The following is a 13,881-nucleotide window of genomic DNA, read 5'->3' on the forward strand; positions in this document are numbered from 1 at the left end:
TCTTTTCAAAGGCAGAGATTTTCGCCAAAATGCCAGTCCACTAATCATAAGTAAACTGGGTGTGATGCTGGGTAGCCATCTGGGTTCCTGTAACAAGCCATAAAGAGCATTTCTTCAAAGTTGCTTAAAATGCATTGAATGAAAATATGTGGATTGGAGGAGGAAATTGCATTGGAGACTTCTTGATTTGTAAATTCCCGTGCTACCTTCAAAACACACATTCACAAGGTGTTACATCACAAGGAAACAATGTATCGGAGACAGAGAATGGCGTCATAAGGTGAAATCAGTGGGCGGCTTTTTCTACCAGGAGACTCGGGGATCTCTACTCACAAACTCACTGACACACCCAAACACATCCATACACAAACACACTCGCATAGCCGCAGCAGAAAAGTATCTTGCTTCTGCCGAGGCTCCACATATGTGTTACGTAAACCACACACTCCCTATCCCCCCCCCCCCCCCCCGACTCCACAGTCCTGCCTCAGGGAGGTGGAAGAGGGGGATGAGGTGGGATGAAAGAGGGTACTGACTGGTATCATGGTATGGGTCCAGTTCTGAGGGAACACTGCAGGGTAGCTTAGCCCCAGCCCCCCGAGCAACACACCCCCAATCTCCTCCACTCCACCCCCACCTGCATAATGCACTTACAAAACAGCCTGAACCAGACTGTGAACTTGATGGGAGAGGAATTAACTGGAGCTCATTTCGGTCTGAAAGCACAGGGCTGAGTCACGCTCAGCAAACCTCAGCGGTGCTCATTAACCAAGGGCCACGGCTCATGTAGCTTTGTAAACATCACAGAGAACCAGCCGTAAGGTAGTGCTGGTATGTAGCATAGCTAACGGTCAAAAGCAAGCTGGTCTGTTTCACTGTATACTCTGGTTGTGGATGTTTGGTTCTGGTTGTGGATGTCTGGTTCTGGTTGTGGATGAGGTTCTGTCTGGGCCCTGTAAGCTGCAGTGGAGGCTAAGCCTTCACTAACTACATGAATCGCACCTTGGCAGACTATACTGCACGGGCCATTCAGGGACTGAGAAGTCTGTTGGGATGCCTTATCAGTTTTTTGTTAGAGCACTCCTCTGAAATACAGACCGTCTGTCTGTACAGGAAATGTCCCTGGAGGTTTTTGCGGTTGGTTTTGAAATCCGCAAATATAAAGTTTAATACATGTGTACAGGATGTGTTAAATTTCAAAGTGTGTTTGACATATTCTTCAGAAAGGTATACATATCCTTCATCATTTTCTAAACTTGGTGAAATTACACAAAACTATTCAAATGCTTGGGTGCCTGCTGTACATCCTGTGTCCCATGGTAGTACACCAAAGCAATATATCTGCATAGAGTCGTTTTTTAAGCTTGCTCATTGTGGATTCAGACAACAGACATAAGCATGGCAATGATATTTAAAGACCACAGTGGGCTTGTGTTATGCTCTAATCCTGTTTAGCTGGCTCTATTGTAATGGTCCACATGGGATTACATGAGCAGACATTGAGGGATGAAGCACCAATATAATACATCACTTAGGTAGTTATTAACAGTCTGAAATGTCATAGGTCACACTTTTGTGCATGAACTAAAATACACATCCATAGGGAGACCTTCTAGTTGTCTTTCCTTTGATATAAATCTGCATTTATAGATTTTGATTAACATTCTATGGATATTTAAATATATATATATATATGTATCAATTCGAATCATTTATAAATGTTGATGTTGTTCCTATACCTATATAGCCACTTTGGTTGTCCAGCCCCCCTGACATTTGGTGCACAGAGCAGAGTTGGGGAAAGTGATGATGAAACTGAAGAAATGGCAACAGAAATCAAACGTATGAATTGTGATGGTCTAACGGAATTAGCGATACCCAAAACAGACCTGGTCGCCTCCGTCTCCTCTTCTTGGAGCCAAAGAGTTTGACCCGAGAGAACATAGACAGCCGGCTCGGTTTCTCGCATGGCTTCGTTTTGTTCGGGCTGCTAACGCAGCGGCAGGCATTAGATTTCTCCCGCTCCCTCGCCTGCCTTTTCTGCCGAATAAGGGAGCTGGCTAACGCTGCAGCCATGGCCAGTTTGACGGTTTTCCGGAGAAAACTTCCAGACTATGAAAAATGCTCTCCTCTACCCCTTTCAATTTTTTATTGGAAAGCTTTCAAGCAGCAGTGGTCATCCAAAGATTCCTCAAATGCAAAGCGCAGTCATTGCTCGTTAATTGTGAAATAAATATAATAAATTCAAAATATAGTCAGTGCATAAAAAAGTACCTCCACTCTTCTTCAAAATGATGCCTATTAAATGTTCTGTAAGTTGATATTTTTTCTGTTGGTTTTGTTGGGCGTAGCTCGGTAACGGTGCATCTTATCTCCGGAAAGAAAAAACAGTCCTCAACAAAAAATGACGAGACACATGTTCCACTCTCGTACAGCACAAATAGTGGCATTTCTCCAGCATCATAACTAACGCGCAGCTGTTTCCCTAAAAGCCGTTTTGCACCATCCCACAAAAGCAGGGATCATGCACATGAAGAGTGGCGCAGACGCAGGTGGTTGTGGACCGCGCTAATGCGCAGCCAGAAAAACACCTGTTAGAAAACGCAGAGAAAACGTTTCCAATGATGATGTTTTCCTCTTATCTTTTAGGTCGTTAATCTCCCTCGTCACGGGCAAAGCGCTGCTAGTACAGTGCACGGACTAAACCGGTTTAGTAGATAGAGCGACGGGAGAGGATAGAGAGACTAATTATTATCGAGATTAAATTTGTTTTCCCTCTCTTGTTCAAACAAGACGACATATGAAATAAACCGCTACAAACACAATATCAGACCCCAGTGCATATTGCACAGTCTAAGCTATACTGCTGCGCTCCGAGGGAGCATCCTAACCAGGCGCAGAACTAGCGCGGGGGGAACCGGGAGGGGGAGTGGGGGTGGAGGGGAGCATGAGAATATTCTGGTACCCTCTCTCTCTGTCCCTTCAATTATTCAATACCGATTAAATGAGTATGTCTTTTAGGCATAACCATTACGCATGCGAAAGATTTATCAAAAAAGTTGGGGATGAAATTGCTCATAAAGCGTATCACTCGCAGTAGATCCCGTAGCCAACACTAATTAATAGACAACACATTTTCCTTATCATGCATTGTCAATATACAATTAGCCATGGTCCCTGCAATCATTTTAGCACTTTTAATTATGATTGTGTGAGATAAGCAAGGCGACCTGCATCCCCAAACTCCACTGCAGTACCTTGGACAACGACACTGCCTTGAGATGTTGCCCACTCCCACCTGCTTCACTGCAGACACCCAAACAAACGTGACCGTGGTGCTCAAGTGAGAGGTACGGTGACCAATGACTCAGAATGTGGGAAAGCCCTGACACAGTCGAAGATGGATTGGGCTACCTCTGCCACCTATACACTCATGTGAAGAAAAACTCTGAAAGCAGCCACTGGCATAAAACAAGACAGGGCGATGGAGTAAATGAGTCTCGGGTTGAAACTGAGCCATCATCAATATTTCACATCCTGTCTGTCCCTAGAGAAGGTTGAGGAGATGGGCATGTGGCGACAACAGGAAGCTCGTGTCCACATTTTTGACCAGCGTGTTGCCATGGTAGTCTGGCCTTTGCCTTACACTGACGGCTGGGTCAAAAATATATACTTCATAGATATTGTTATCTTCAACCTAGTCCTAGACTAAGGGCCACCTACACATATTTTTATCAGTTATTTACAACAAAACAATATGAGGATGTTGATGATAATGATGATACACATACGTTTGGAACAAGTACGACATGTAACGTTTGAGAAACATGGAGGAACGTCTACTTCTGACGTGAGACTGAGAGCTGGTAGTACATGAGAGCAACACATAACAGCGCACGCCCCTGATTCAATCTATCTACATTTTACACGTGGGAGTAAAAAACTCAAATCGATGGCACGCAACTCAGTGAAACGGATAGTCATCGAACAAACTCCCTCACAACAAGACAGGAGTCATATCCTGCTATTGCACCAACTGCTTGATCAAACATACGTAAGGAGACAGAACCTCCCTCACTGACAAGGCTACTTTCAATAACTCCCCGAAGAAGCAGCAGAAGCTATACTTCCCATTCCTCCCTTTAAAACCGTCTCTGTTTCCTCTCTGTGCATCGTATCCTAATCAAAGCCTCCACAAGGGTGCCACCTACAGTCCAGATTTGAAGCTGCCGTACACAAACTTTACATGATCCATAGATCAATAGTGCTGTACATTAGTAGGCCATTGCATACACTGCCACACGCAGAAGCCAAAGACCTGCATTTTTAAAATGATTTGTTCATAAAAATAATGACAAAGCTGTTACGATCAATTAAATAGAAATCAACTATTTCCCAATCATTAATCCATCGATTACAGTCATAGCGAATAGACAATATTAAAAGCAGATTTCTGAAAAGACTCAAGACTCGAGAGTATAACAGCCTACATATTTTACTAGAAAGTTAGGTAGGGTATGCTTTTTCAAACTTGATCATCCAATAATATCAACCTGAGTGATCTGTTGTGAATATATCATCTTTCAACATACATACCGTTTAACATATTACCGATATGTTTGTTACAATTGATATGCACCCATATGTAAAATGTCGAATTCTATCCATCAACTTCATAAAGTTTTATACATAGCCTACGTATAATAAACGGTAAACTTCCGACTAGTTTTATTTGGTAGACATCTACCGCACTTCTATCGCAGAGGTCATCTTTACTTCAGCACCATGGATAGCTCCGGCAAGAGGGCGTGCGCCTCTGCCTCTTCACATCTTCACAGTGCTCAACAGTCAAAAACAACCATCTTCCGCCACAGACCATGCAGCAAAACACAAAGTAAATTGGAATATAAGAATATCCAATGTGGATCAGAAAGTAGGCTAGATCTCTAGAAGCCAAACAAACTGAAATAAAATGTGCAGAAACACTTGGAAAGGAGAAGAGCCGCCTACCTGACGCAGATTTTCTCAAGGGAAAAGTCTTGCTTCGATGCATATCTGAAGCCAAGAAAAGTGTCCTCAATATGAGCAAACAGTCGTCGGATCTTGGAATGAAAGCAAGAAGATGCTACAAAAGTTTAAACCAGATAATTCAAAGAACTGTCATCGGCGTAGACGTTAGAAGCATAGAGGCGGGGCCTGCAGAAGATCATTAACCGACAAGCATTAGTGAGATGCCATTATGACTTTCTAAAATGCTCATTAAAGATGCATTTGGAGGTCTTGTTGATCCGAAGTGTAGTCACTAAACTGCTGTGCTCTCTGGGTCAGAAATTAAGAAAAGTGATCGAGAATGCTCGCTGAGATACTTCCTGCCGAGGGCAGAGAATAGTTTCCTCTCATATTACAAAAAAAAAATGGATGGAAAACGATCCTTTAATGTGCCGGGTAAACCGGTTAGGCAGGCCCTGTCCACTTTCGACTGAAATGCATTGACGTACATCAACGGGAGATGACAATAGGCATTAGCAGATGGTTTTTACATGGGAGCTCTGTTTTTCTGGACACATAAGCAGGATTTAAAAACGGGTACAGTATTAACAGTGTCCTTCCACATTGTACATGGCTTTATCACAAACTGTCAAAGCCAAAGGGAAATCAAACATAAAATATCGTTTAATCACGCCAACTTAAAGACACGATTCAAGCGTTCTTATAGCAAACAACCATCTTCCATGTCTAATCAGATATAAAATATGAAATATAGTTTACTGAACTTTACTTAGGGCTCTATTCAATCCGCATCACGTAAGGTCAGATTTACAGCGTGATTGAATATTAAAGGCATTGCTCCGCTTTAGCGGAGACTGCATTCACCGTAAACGCTGTCGGATCAATCGGAAATTACCTTTACATTTCTATTGCGGAATCTGTAACGCTAAAGCGTTTCAGATTGAATAGAGTACATTAAGCATAGAAGAAAATTACTCTCCAAGACAAGCATCAGTCATTATAATGGTCTACATATGAAGGCCTGAAGTGTGGTGAATGTGGTGATATTGTACTGTAGTCCTTAGAGGCAGATCCTAGCCAGCATTGAACACTAGATGGCGCAAGTGACTAGACTTCGATTGCTAGAGGACTAGCCATTGCGGATGCCAACAAGACTGCACTTCAAAAAACGGACTTTGTTGAGGCCTTGCAAATTATGACCCCTCAAAGTAATGGGGCTGGGGGGAAACCTAGTCAATTGTACAACTGAATTGACTTCAACTGAAATGTGTCTTCTTTATTTCAGTTGAAATCTGTGTGTGGGGGGGGGGGGGGGGGGGGGCTGCCATAGTCAATTTCCACGGTTTCGGCATAGCTTCGGCGCCGGGGGAACATTGGATTAACTGCCTTGCTCAGGGGCAGAACGACAGATTTTTACCTTGATATACACTAGTAACTACAGATCATGAGAGAAGAAACATTAGTGGGCATACACATTTACTAAAAGTTAACAATATGATTTGTTGAAGGGGACCACTATTTGCCCTTAGCAATTCTACATGTATTATATAGGTTGTTTTGAAGGTCAGAAACATTAGATATGGATATTTGTACATAAAAGGGTTGATATGTCACGATATTGATCCACAACGGAAGTGGATGCATTAGTTTTCTACTCTACTGTCGTGAGCCAGAATGCATCAAGCTGATGATGGACTCAAGGGACTACGTTCCTTAAATAGGTGGGAGTGATCAGGACCCTCTCTATGGTACAGTATGATGGGACATATACTGACACTAAATTCACCTCATAAATATGTATGTACAGAGCCTTCAGAAAGTATTCATACCCCTTGACTTATTCCACATTTTGTTGTTACAGCTTGAATTCAAAATGGATTAAATACAAAATAATATTACCATCTACACACAATATAATATTGACAAAGTAAAAACATGTTTTTGACATTTTTGCAAATGTATTTAAAGTGAAATACAGAAATATCTAATTTACATCATTATTCACACCCCTGAGTCAATACTTGTTGGAATCACCTTTGGCAGGGATTAAAGCTGTAAGTCTTTCTGAGTAAATTTCTAAGAGCTTTGCACACCTGGATTGTGCAATATTTGCACTTCATTCTTTTCAATATTTTTAAAGCTCTGTCAAGATAGTTGTTGACAATTGCTAGACAGACATTTTTAATTCTTGCCATATATTTTCCAGCAAATTTAAGTCAAAACTGAAACTTGGTCACTGAAGAACATTCAATGTTGTCTTGGTAGGCCACTCCAGTGTATATATGGCCCTGTGTATAAGGTTATTGTCCTGCTGAAATGTGAATTTGTCTCCCAGTGTCTTTTGGAAAGCAGACTGAAACATGTTTTCCTCTAGGATTTTGCCTACGCTTAGCTCTCTCTTTATTTTTTTTATCCTAAACAACTCCTAGTCCTTGCTGATGACAAGTATACCAATAACATGATGCAGCCACCGCCATGCTTGAAAATATAAAGAGTGGTACTCAGTGATGTGTTGATTTGGATTTGCCCCAAACAAAACGCTTCATATTCAGTACTTAAAGTTCACTTCATTGCCACATTTTTTCAGTTTTACTTTAGTTATTTTTTGCAAACAGGATGCATGTTTTGGAATATTTGTATTGTGTACAGATGTCCTTCTTTTCGCTATGTCATTTAGGTTCGTATTGTGGAGTAACTACATTGTTGTTGAGCCATCCTCAGTTTTCTCCTATCACATCCATTAAACTCTGTAACTGTTTTAAAGTCAACATTGGCCTCATGGTGAAATCCCTGAGTGGTTTCTTTCCTCTCAGGCAACTGAGTTAGAAAGGACGCCTGTATCTTTGTAGTGACTGGGTATGTTGATACACCATCTAAAGTGTAATTAATAACCATTAGGCTCTAAAATATATTCAATGTCCGATTTTTTATTTTTACCCATCTCCCAATGTTCTTCTTGGTGAGGCATTGTATAACCTCTCTGGTCTTTGTGGTTGAATCTGTGTTTGAAGTTCACAGCTAGACTGAGGGACCTTACAGATAATTCTATGTGTGGGGTACAGAGATGAGGTAGTCATTCAAAAATCATGTTAAATACTATTATTGCACACAGAGTGAGTCCATGCCACGTATTATGTGACTTGTTCAGCACAGGTTTACTCCTGAACTTATTTACGGCTTGCCCTAAGAAAGGGGTTGAATACTTATTGACTCAAGACATTTAAGCGTTACATTTTTGTCTTAATTTGTAAAAATGTCTAAAACATAATTCCACTTTGACATTATGGGGTATTGTGTGTAGGCCAGTGACACAACATTGAAATGTAATCCATTTTAAATTCAGGCTGTAATACATCAAAATGTGGATCAAGTCAAGGGGTGTGAATGCTTCTTGAAGGAACTATATGTATGTCTGACATTTCAAAGTGAAAATGACAAACGTCAGAAGCTTTATTAATACATCTGAAACACACTACAAGTTTGAAACGTTCTGCATTGCAGGAAAGTTCTCCTGCAGCAGTGAGATCAAATTAAGATCCTACATCTGTAGGTAGGTAGGTAGGTATGTATGTGCTGTATGCATTGATCTCTATAAAACCATGCCATCTGTCCCATGCACTGCCCATCAATAATCCTGACATAGGAGAAGTGGCCCCCAACAAGGACTAGAGGCAGACCCCCATGCTCTACTACAAACAGTGTGTGTCTCAGATCCACTGTGGATAAGCTGAGACCATCAGTCAAAGGGACAGGCTAGCTGTATCAGTGACCACATGGCAACTGAGGAGAGGAGGGCTGCAGTACACAAGCAGTACAAATAGAACATCACAAGAGATGCTGGGAAAGTGTCTATCTGTGTGTACCTTCAACCATGCCTGTCTTTGTCTGAGTGTGGCATAAGCATGTGTCTAACTCAACTGGTAAGCTGGCTGCTGCTGTGATGAGATGGACTACAGATACCTTGCTCTCCGGTAATAACGTGCTCATGGCATAGGTTTTCAACTTGGGATGTGAGTGGGGTGAAAGAGAGATGGTCGCCCTGCTTCTCAGGCCTGAGGCGTGTGTGTTTGCCTGTATGTGTTTGCAAACCAAGTCTGTGTGACCTGCAGTGTGCCAGCCTGCCAGGGTTCCATTCATTACTGTTACCATTGCTGTTCTTCTTACTTCTATCCTAGCCACAGCCTCACAAGAGGGGGAGGAGAGCCTCCATGGACAACCTAAAGTCCAGTACAACACACAGGCGATTACAGTAGCTATTAGAGCAGCATACACAGTCAGCATTGCGTCAATACTATCAGTGCCATAAAAGGCAAACCAGTACTAACTCCAAGCTGTGAGCACAATCAGCAATATAGATCAATGGAGAGAGACAGGAATGCTGAAGCTAGATGTATTGGATTGCCGAACCGTTGGTGTTGTGTATGTTTTGTATACAGGATGGGTGTGAAGTGTGTGCCAGGTTGACAGTGACTGCGTAGGCCAGGGTACTATTGTGCCGCCTGCTGCCATACAAAGGCACACAGATGGAGCGCGACGTTCCCAGCGCGTTGTGCTGCTCACGCTGTGAACACGGATATTTCAGACAGCACCACACAGCCTGCCTCCGTCACTCTGCCAGTAAACAATGATATCATTGATTCCTCAGAGAGCGGGTGCTGTTACATCTTCTACCCGCTAGGGGTACTGTGTTACGGAGTGCCACGAGATATGGGATGTGCTCCGAAGAGTGTGAACCTTGGGCTGCGTTTACACAGGCAGCCCAATTCGGATCTTTTTTTTCTTCACAAATTGGTCTTTAACCAGATCAGCTCTGAAAAAGATCTAATCACATCAGATCTTTTTACATCAGATCTGATGTGATTGGTCAAAATGCCCAATTAATGAAAAAAATATCAGAATTGGGCTGCCTGTGTAAACACAGCCATAATGACCTCTGTAGATAGAGCCCAAAAAATGACTACTGTCTCCTATTAATGGCACCAGTCTATCAAGTTAAATCATTGTTAATGAATTTCTAATTTGGGATTGAGAGGTTAGGCAGAACTTGGGGGACAGGCATTGATTATAGTGAGAGGCTTAAACCTGATAGAGGTCAAAGCATCAAAAATATAATTGGTAGCATCCTGAAAGTACATTGAAATTCCTTAAAAGTACATTTTGGAATGTTATCTAAATCATTGCATTTCAAAACACTGAGCTCAGTGCAAGAGCTTCCTTGGTATAGTTCTGGCTCAAAGAAAGGACCTCCCATGGATGGAGAACAATATGGCATAATCTCTAATTAATAACGTTATATGGTAACAAATGAGGCAGTTCTACGCTGCATTGCTGCAGGCCTGTGCGTGCTTACAGTTAATTGGTTCTGCTGGTAAACAACAGCTACATCATCCATGTTGCAGCACAGTAGACTAGGCCACCACTGCCATGACGACAACCAGCGTTGCTATGGAGACTGTCAACCTGAGCATGTGTGATTGTTATGGGGATGGGGGAAGGGGTATTACAAGAGACAAGACCCTTCCTCAAGGCTCTGTGAGGAGCTGGATCCTAGTTGTGGCTGAAAGGCTGGGCCACGGGGCTGGGGTGACAGCCTCAGAGCTCTCTGCTGCCCTCCAGGGCCTGGAGGACTGACTGTAGCAGCATATAATGACATGGACTATCGTGCCTGGTACCCCCAGGGTATTGACTATGATGTTGGGGAGCAGCTCCAAGCTCCACATGACTAATGACAAAGCAGAAGAGCAGTTCTTAGCTCTACTGTGGGGACTAATGACAAAGCAGAAGAGCAGTTCTTAGCTCTACCGTGGGGACTAATGACAAAGCAGAAGAGCAGTTCTTAGCTCTACTGTGGGGACTAATGACAAAGCAGAAGAGCAGTTCTTAGCGCTACCGTGGGGACTAATGACAAAGCAGAAGAGCAGCTCTGAGCTCCACCGTGAGGACTAATGACAAAGCAGAAGAGCAGTTCTTAGCTCTACCGTGGGGACTAATGACAAAGCAGAAGAGCAGTTCTTAGCTCTACTGTGGGGACTAATGACAAAGCAGAAGAGCAGTTCTTAGCTCTACTGTGGGGACTAATGACAAAGCAGAAGAGCAGTTCTTAGCTCTACTGTGAGGACTAATGACAAAGCAGAAGAGCAGTTCTTAGCTCTACCGTGGGGACTAATGACAAAGCAGAAGAGCAGTTCTGAGCTCCACTGTGGGGACTAACAACAAAGCAGAAAAGCAGCTCTGAGCTCCACCGTGGGAACTACACAACTACCAACAAAAGGAGCAGCTCCTTGTCTATATATATGAACTTGTTTGTATTTGTCCACAGTGGCATTTCTGGTATTTCAGAAATAAAAAAGAATCAAACCTAAAAATAGCAAACATGGGAACAAAGGGCTGTGAAGTCCATCCAACATCCAACATGAGTTCAGTACTGTCTAAACTGTATACCAGTCTCTTTCCTCATTAAACCACTGTGCAGTAGCAGCTAGGCCTTACATCTCACTTAAAGCACACAGGAAATAAGCAGAGTAGCAGACTAGATCTAATACCTGGCTATTACCATATGCCCCCTCACCTTTTGCCTAGCAGACTTGGAGAGTCTGGCAGAGTAATTATGGGGTGTTCTGCCTCAGAGGAGTGGGGGAACAGACGTCAACAGTCTTAGACGTCAATGGAGACTAATTATAAGATGGTGCTATCCAAAGACTAAAAGCAGAGTTGTTCTGCCAAACTTTCTGTCTGACTGACTACTCGACTGAGAAAAAACGGCTATTGATCAGAGACTTTGAATTCTCTTCAGCCACTATTAATATTCATTCACACGCCTCAAAAGGTTTGATGTGACGCTGATCAGACAGACAGAGGATATTTAGTTCCACAGCCTTGGTGTCTCCATCATCCCTATCAAATCGTCACATCCACAAAGAATGAAGAGAAACGTCATTCGAAATAACTGCATAGAACAAAATGTTAAAGTATTCCGAAATGGCAATCCTTGATTCCATTCATGTCAATCATGAATTCATATACCTGCATTCACGTCACTGAACGGCATTTGCCTTCCAGCCTAAGCTGCCTAAAGCAGTGACACATGCCGCCAGGTTCCAGTCTCTTAGCAATACACACACAGCCGTAGTAATACACACACACAGTTATGCACACAGTCTTAGTAATACACACAGTGTTTGAGATGGGTGCCTTGTAATGACGTGGATAAATCTCAATCAGAGGAACCAAACGGTGTGTGAAATAGCAAAGCTCCAAGACGGGTCTGACCTGAATGACTAATAGGAGTCGCACGCACACACACACACACACACACACACACTTGCTCATTTGTATGACACACACCGAGTGGAACGGAGAACCACAGGCCACGGCAGCTTTACTCTCCTTCCTCTAACGACATCTCCCTATTTCACCAGCAGGGCCAGACGAGGGATGTTCATCTTAAAAGCTACAGTCCAAGAGCCCTGGAAGACAATGAGCTCATTCTCTACAACCCACCACCAATAAAGCCTGATTGACAATGTCTGACATTGCCCCTCTGTCTCACTATGATGTGCGAATGGGAAAAGAGTCTATTTAACGTTCAATATCAGTGATGAAACATTCATGAGATGATGTCAATGGACGAGGGATTATCATGTTGATGTCCAAAATGAGTCAAGTCTATTTCCTTTTTTCCTCTGTTGACGGAAATTGAAAATGAAACCTGCGGTGTGGTGTGTGACTCAACTCTGCCCGTCCGGTCCCTGGCTGTATTACCCCAGTGGGTTGTGGGTAAATGGATAAACTATAATAAAGGTGAGGGATGTGGTGAGCAGAGGGCGTGTAAAAGCCCCGATGATCGACAGCTCAGTGAAGGGTCACGAGGAGCATAAATAACACATTTAAAAGCAGAGGACACCTCTGAAGGGCAACGTGTCAACATGACCGCCTGTATGGCGACATTACAGCAGGGAGCGGGTCATACTACAGACAGATAGTACTGAGGCTGAGAGGTCCCTAGAATTAGAAGGATTGCGGTAAGACCTATTGACTATAATTCTATAGGTCTTCGTATATAATTACAGATACAGTAGCCATAGGGTCATAGCTACTCCCACAGCCCACAATGAGGCCATTCAGACTCTACACAATCAGGTTGCCATGGCGCTGTTGATGTCTGTTTCTGGGTTAGCCACTGCACACTGTCACATTCTAACCTACTTATATCATTTGACTGAGGAGGAGAGAAAGGAGAATTGGACCACATAACACGCAATACACACACGCACACAGTGACTGTTGCACACACGCACATACAGGGAGACAGCCAGCCGTGATAACACACACACAGGGAGACAGCCAGCCCTGATAACACACACACACACACACACACACACACACACACACACACACACACACACACACACACACACACACACACACACACACACACACACGGAGGCAGCCAGCCCTGATAAATCTGATAATGAGGTTCTAACTGACAATCGTCACGACAACAAATGCCTCAATTACAGCCAGCAGAGAAAACAAACAGGAGGCAGGAGGAGAACATCAAATCCCTGTGCCACTGAACTGCCAAAATGGACGATTGTACAGCACACACACACATGCACACACACATGCACACACACAAAGGAGTTGAGTGGAAGTAGTTACTGCAAAAATAATGAAGGTCTGGCCTTCTGCATGGGCAGACAGTCTTTATGAATAATGCAGTTCAGTCCTGACAGGTAGGAGCATGGTTAAGCAGGCCAGGAAGTGTGAAGTGATGCTGGCCTACATTCTCCTGCCTGCCAGCCAACCAGTCAGCCAACCAACCAGCGAACCATCCAGCCAATCAGCCGACCTGCCAGCCAATCAGCCGAC

The 13,881-nt window shown here is 43.2% G+C and overlaps 1 protein-coding gene across 7 annotated transcripts in view; it reads right to left on the reverse strand.

The window, feature by feature from the left end:
- Positions 1 to 13,881, reverse strand: part of LOC109905137 (fibroblast growth factor 13) — a 181,541-nt gene that overhangs the window by 34,982 nt on the left and 132,678 nt on the right. Inside the window, exon 1 of one of the 7 annotated variants that reach the window (XM_031790075.1) lies at positions 5,011 to 5,400. The exons of 5 other annotated variants lie outside the window; for them this stretch is intronic. In XM_031790075.1, the coding sequence (XP_031645935.1) occupies positions 5,011 to 5,053 (43 nt within the window). In that variant the 5' untranslated portion in view covers positions 5,054 to 5,400. Of the gene's footprint in view, positions 1 to 1,889; positions 2,993 to 5,010; positions 5,401 to 13,881 lie in introns of those variants that run through there. One more of the 7 variants, XM_020502345.2, reaches the window with a different exon arrangement.

This window comes from Oncorhynchus kisutch, linkage group LG15, assembly GCF_002021735.2.
Source record: "Oncorhynchus kisutch isolate 150728-3 linkage group LG15, Okis_V2, whole genome shotgun sequence".
Taxonomy (NCBI): domain Eukaryota; kingdom Metazoa; phylum Chordata; class Actinopteri; order Salmoniformes; family Salmonidae; genus Oncorhynchus; species Oncorhynchus kisutch.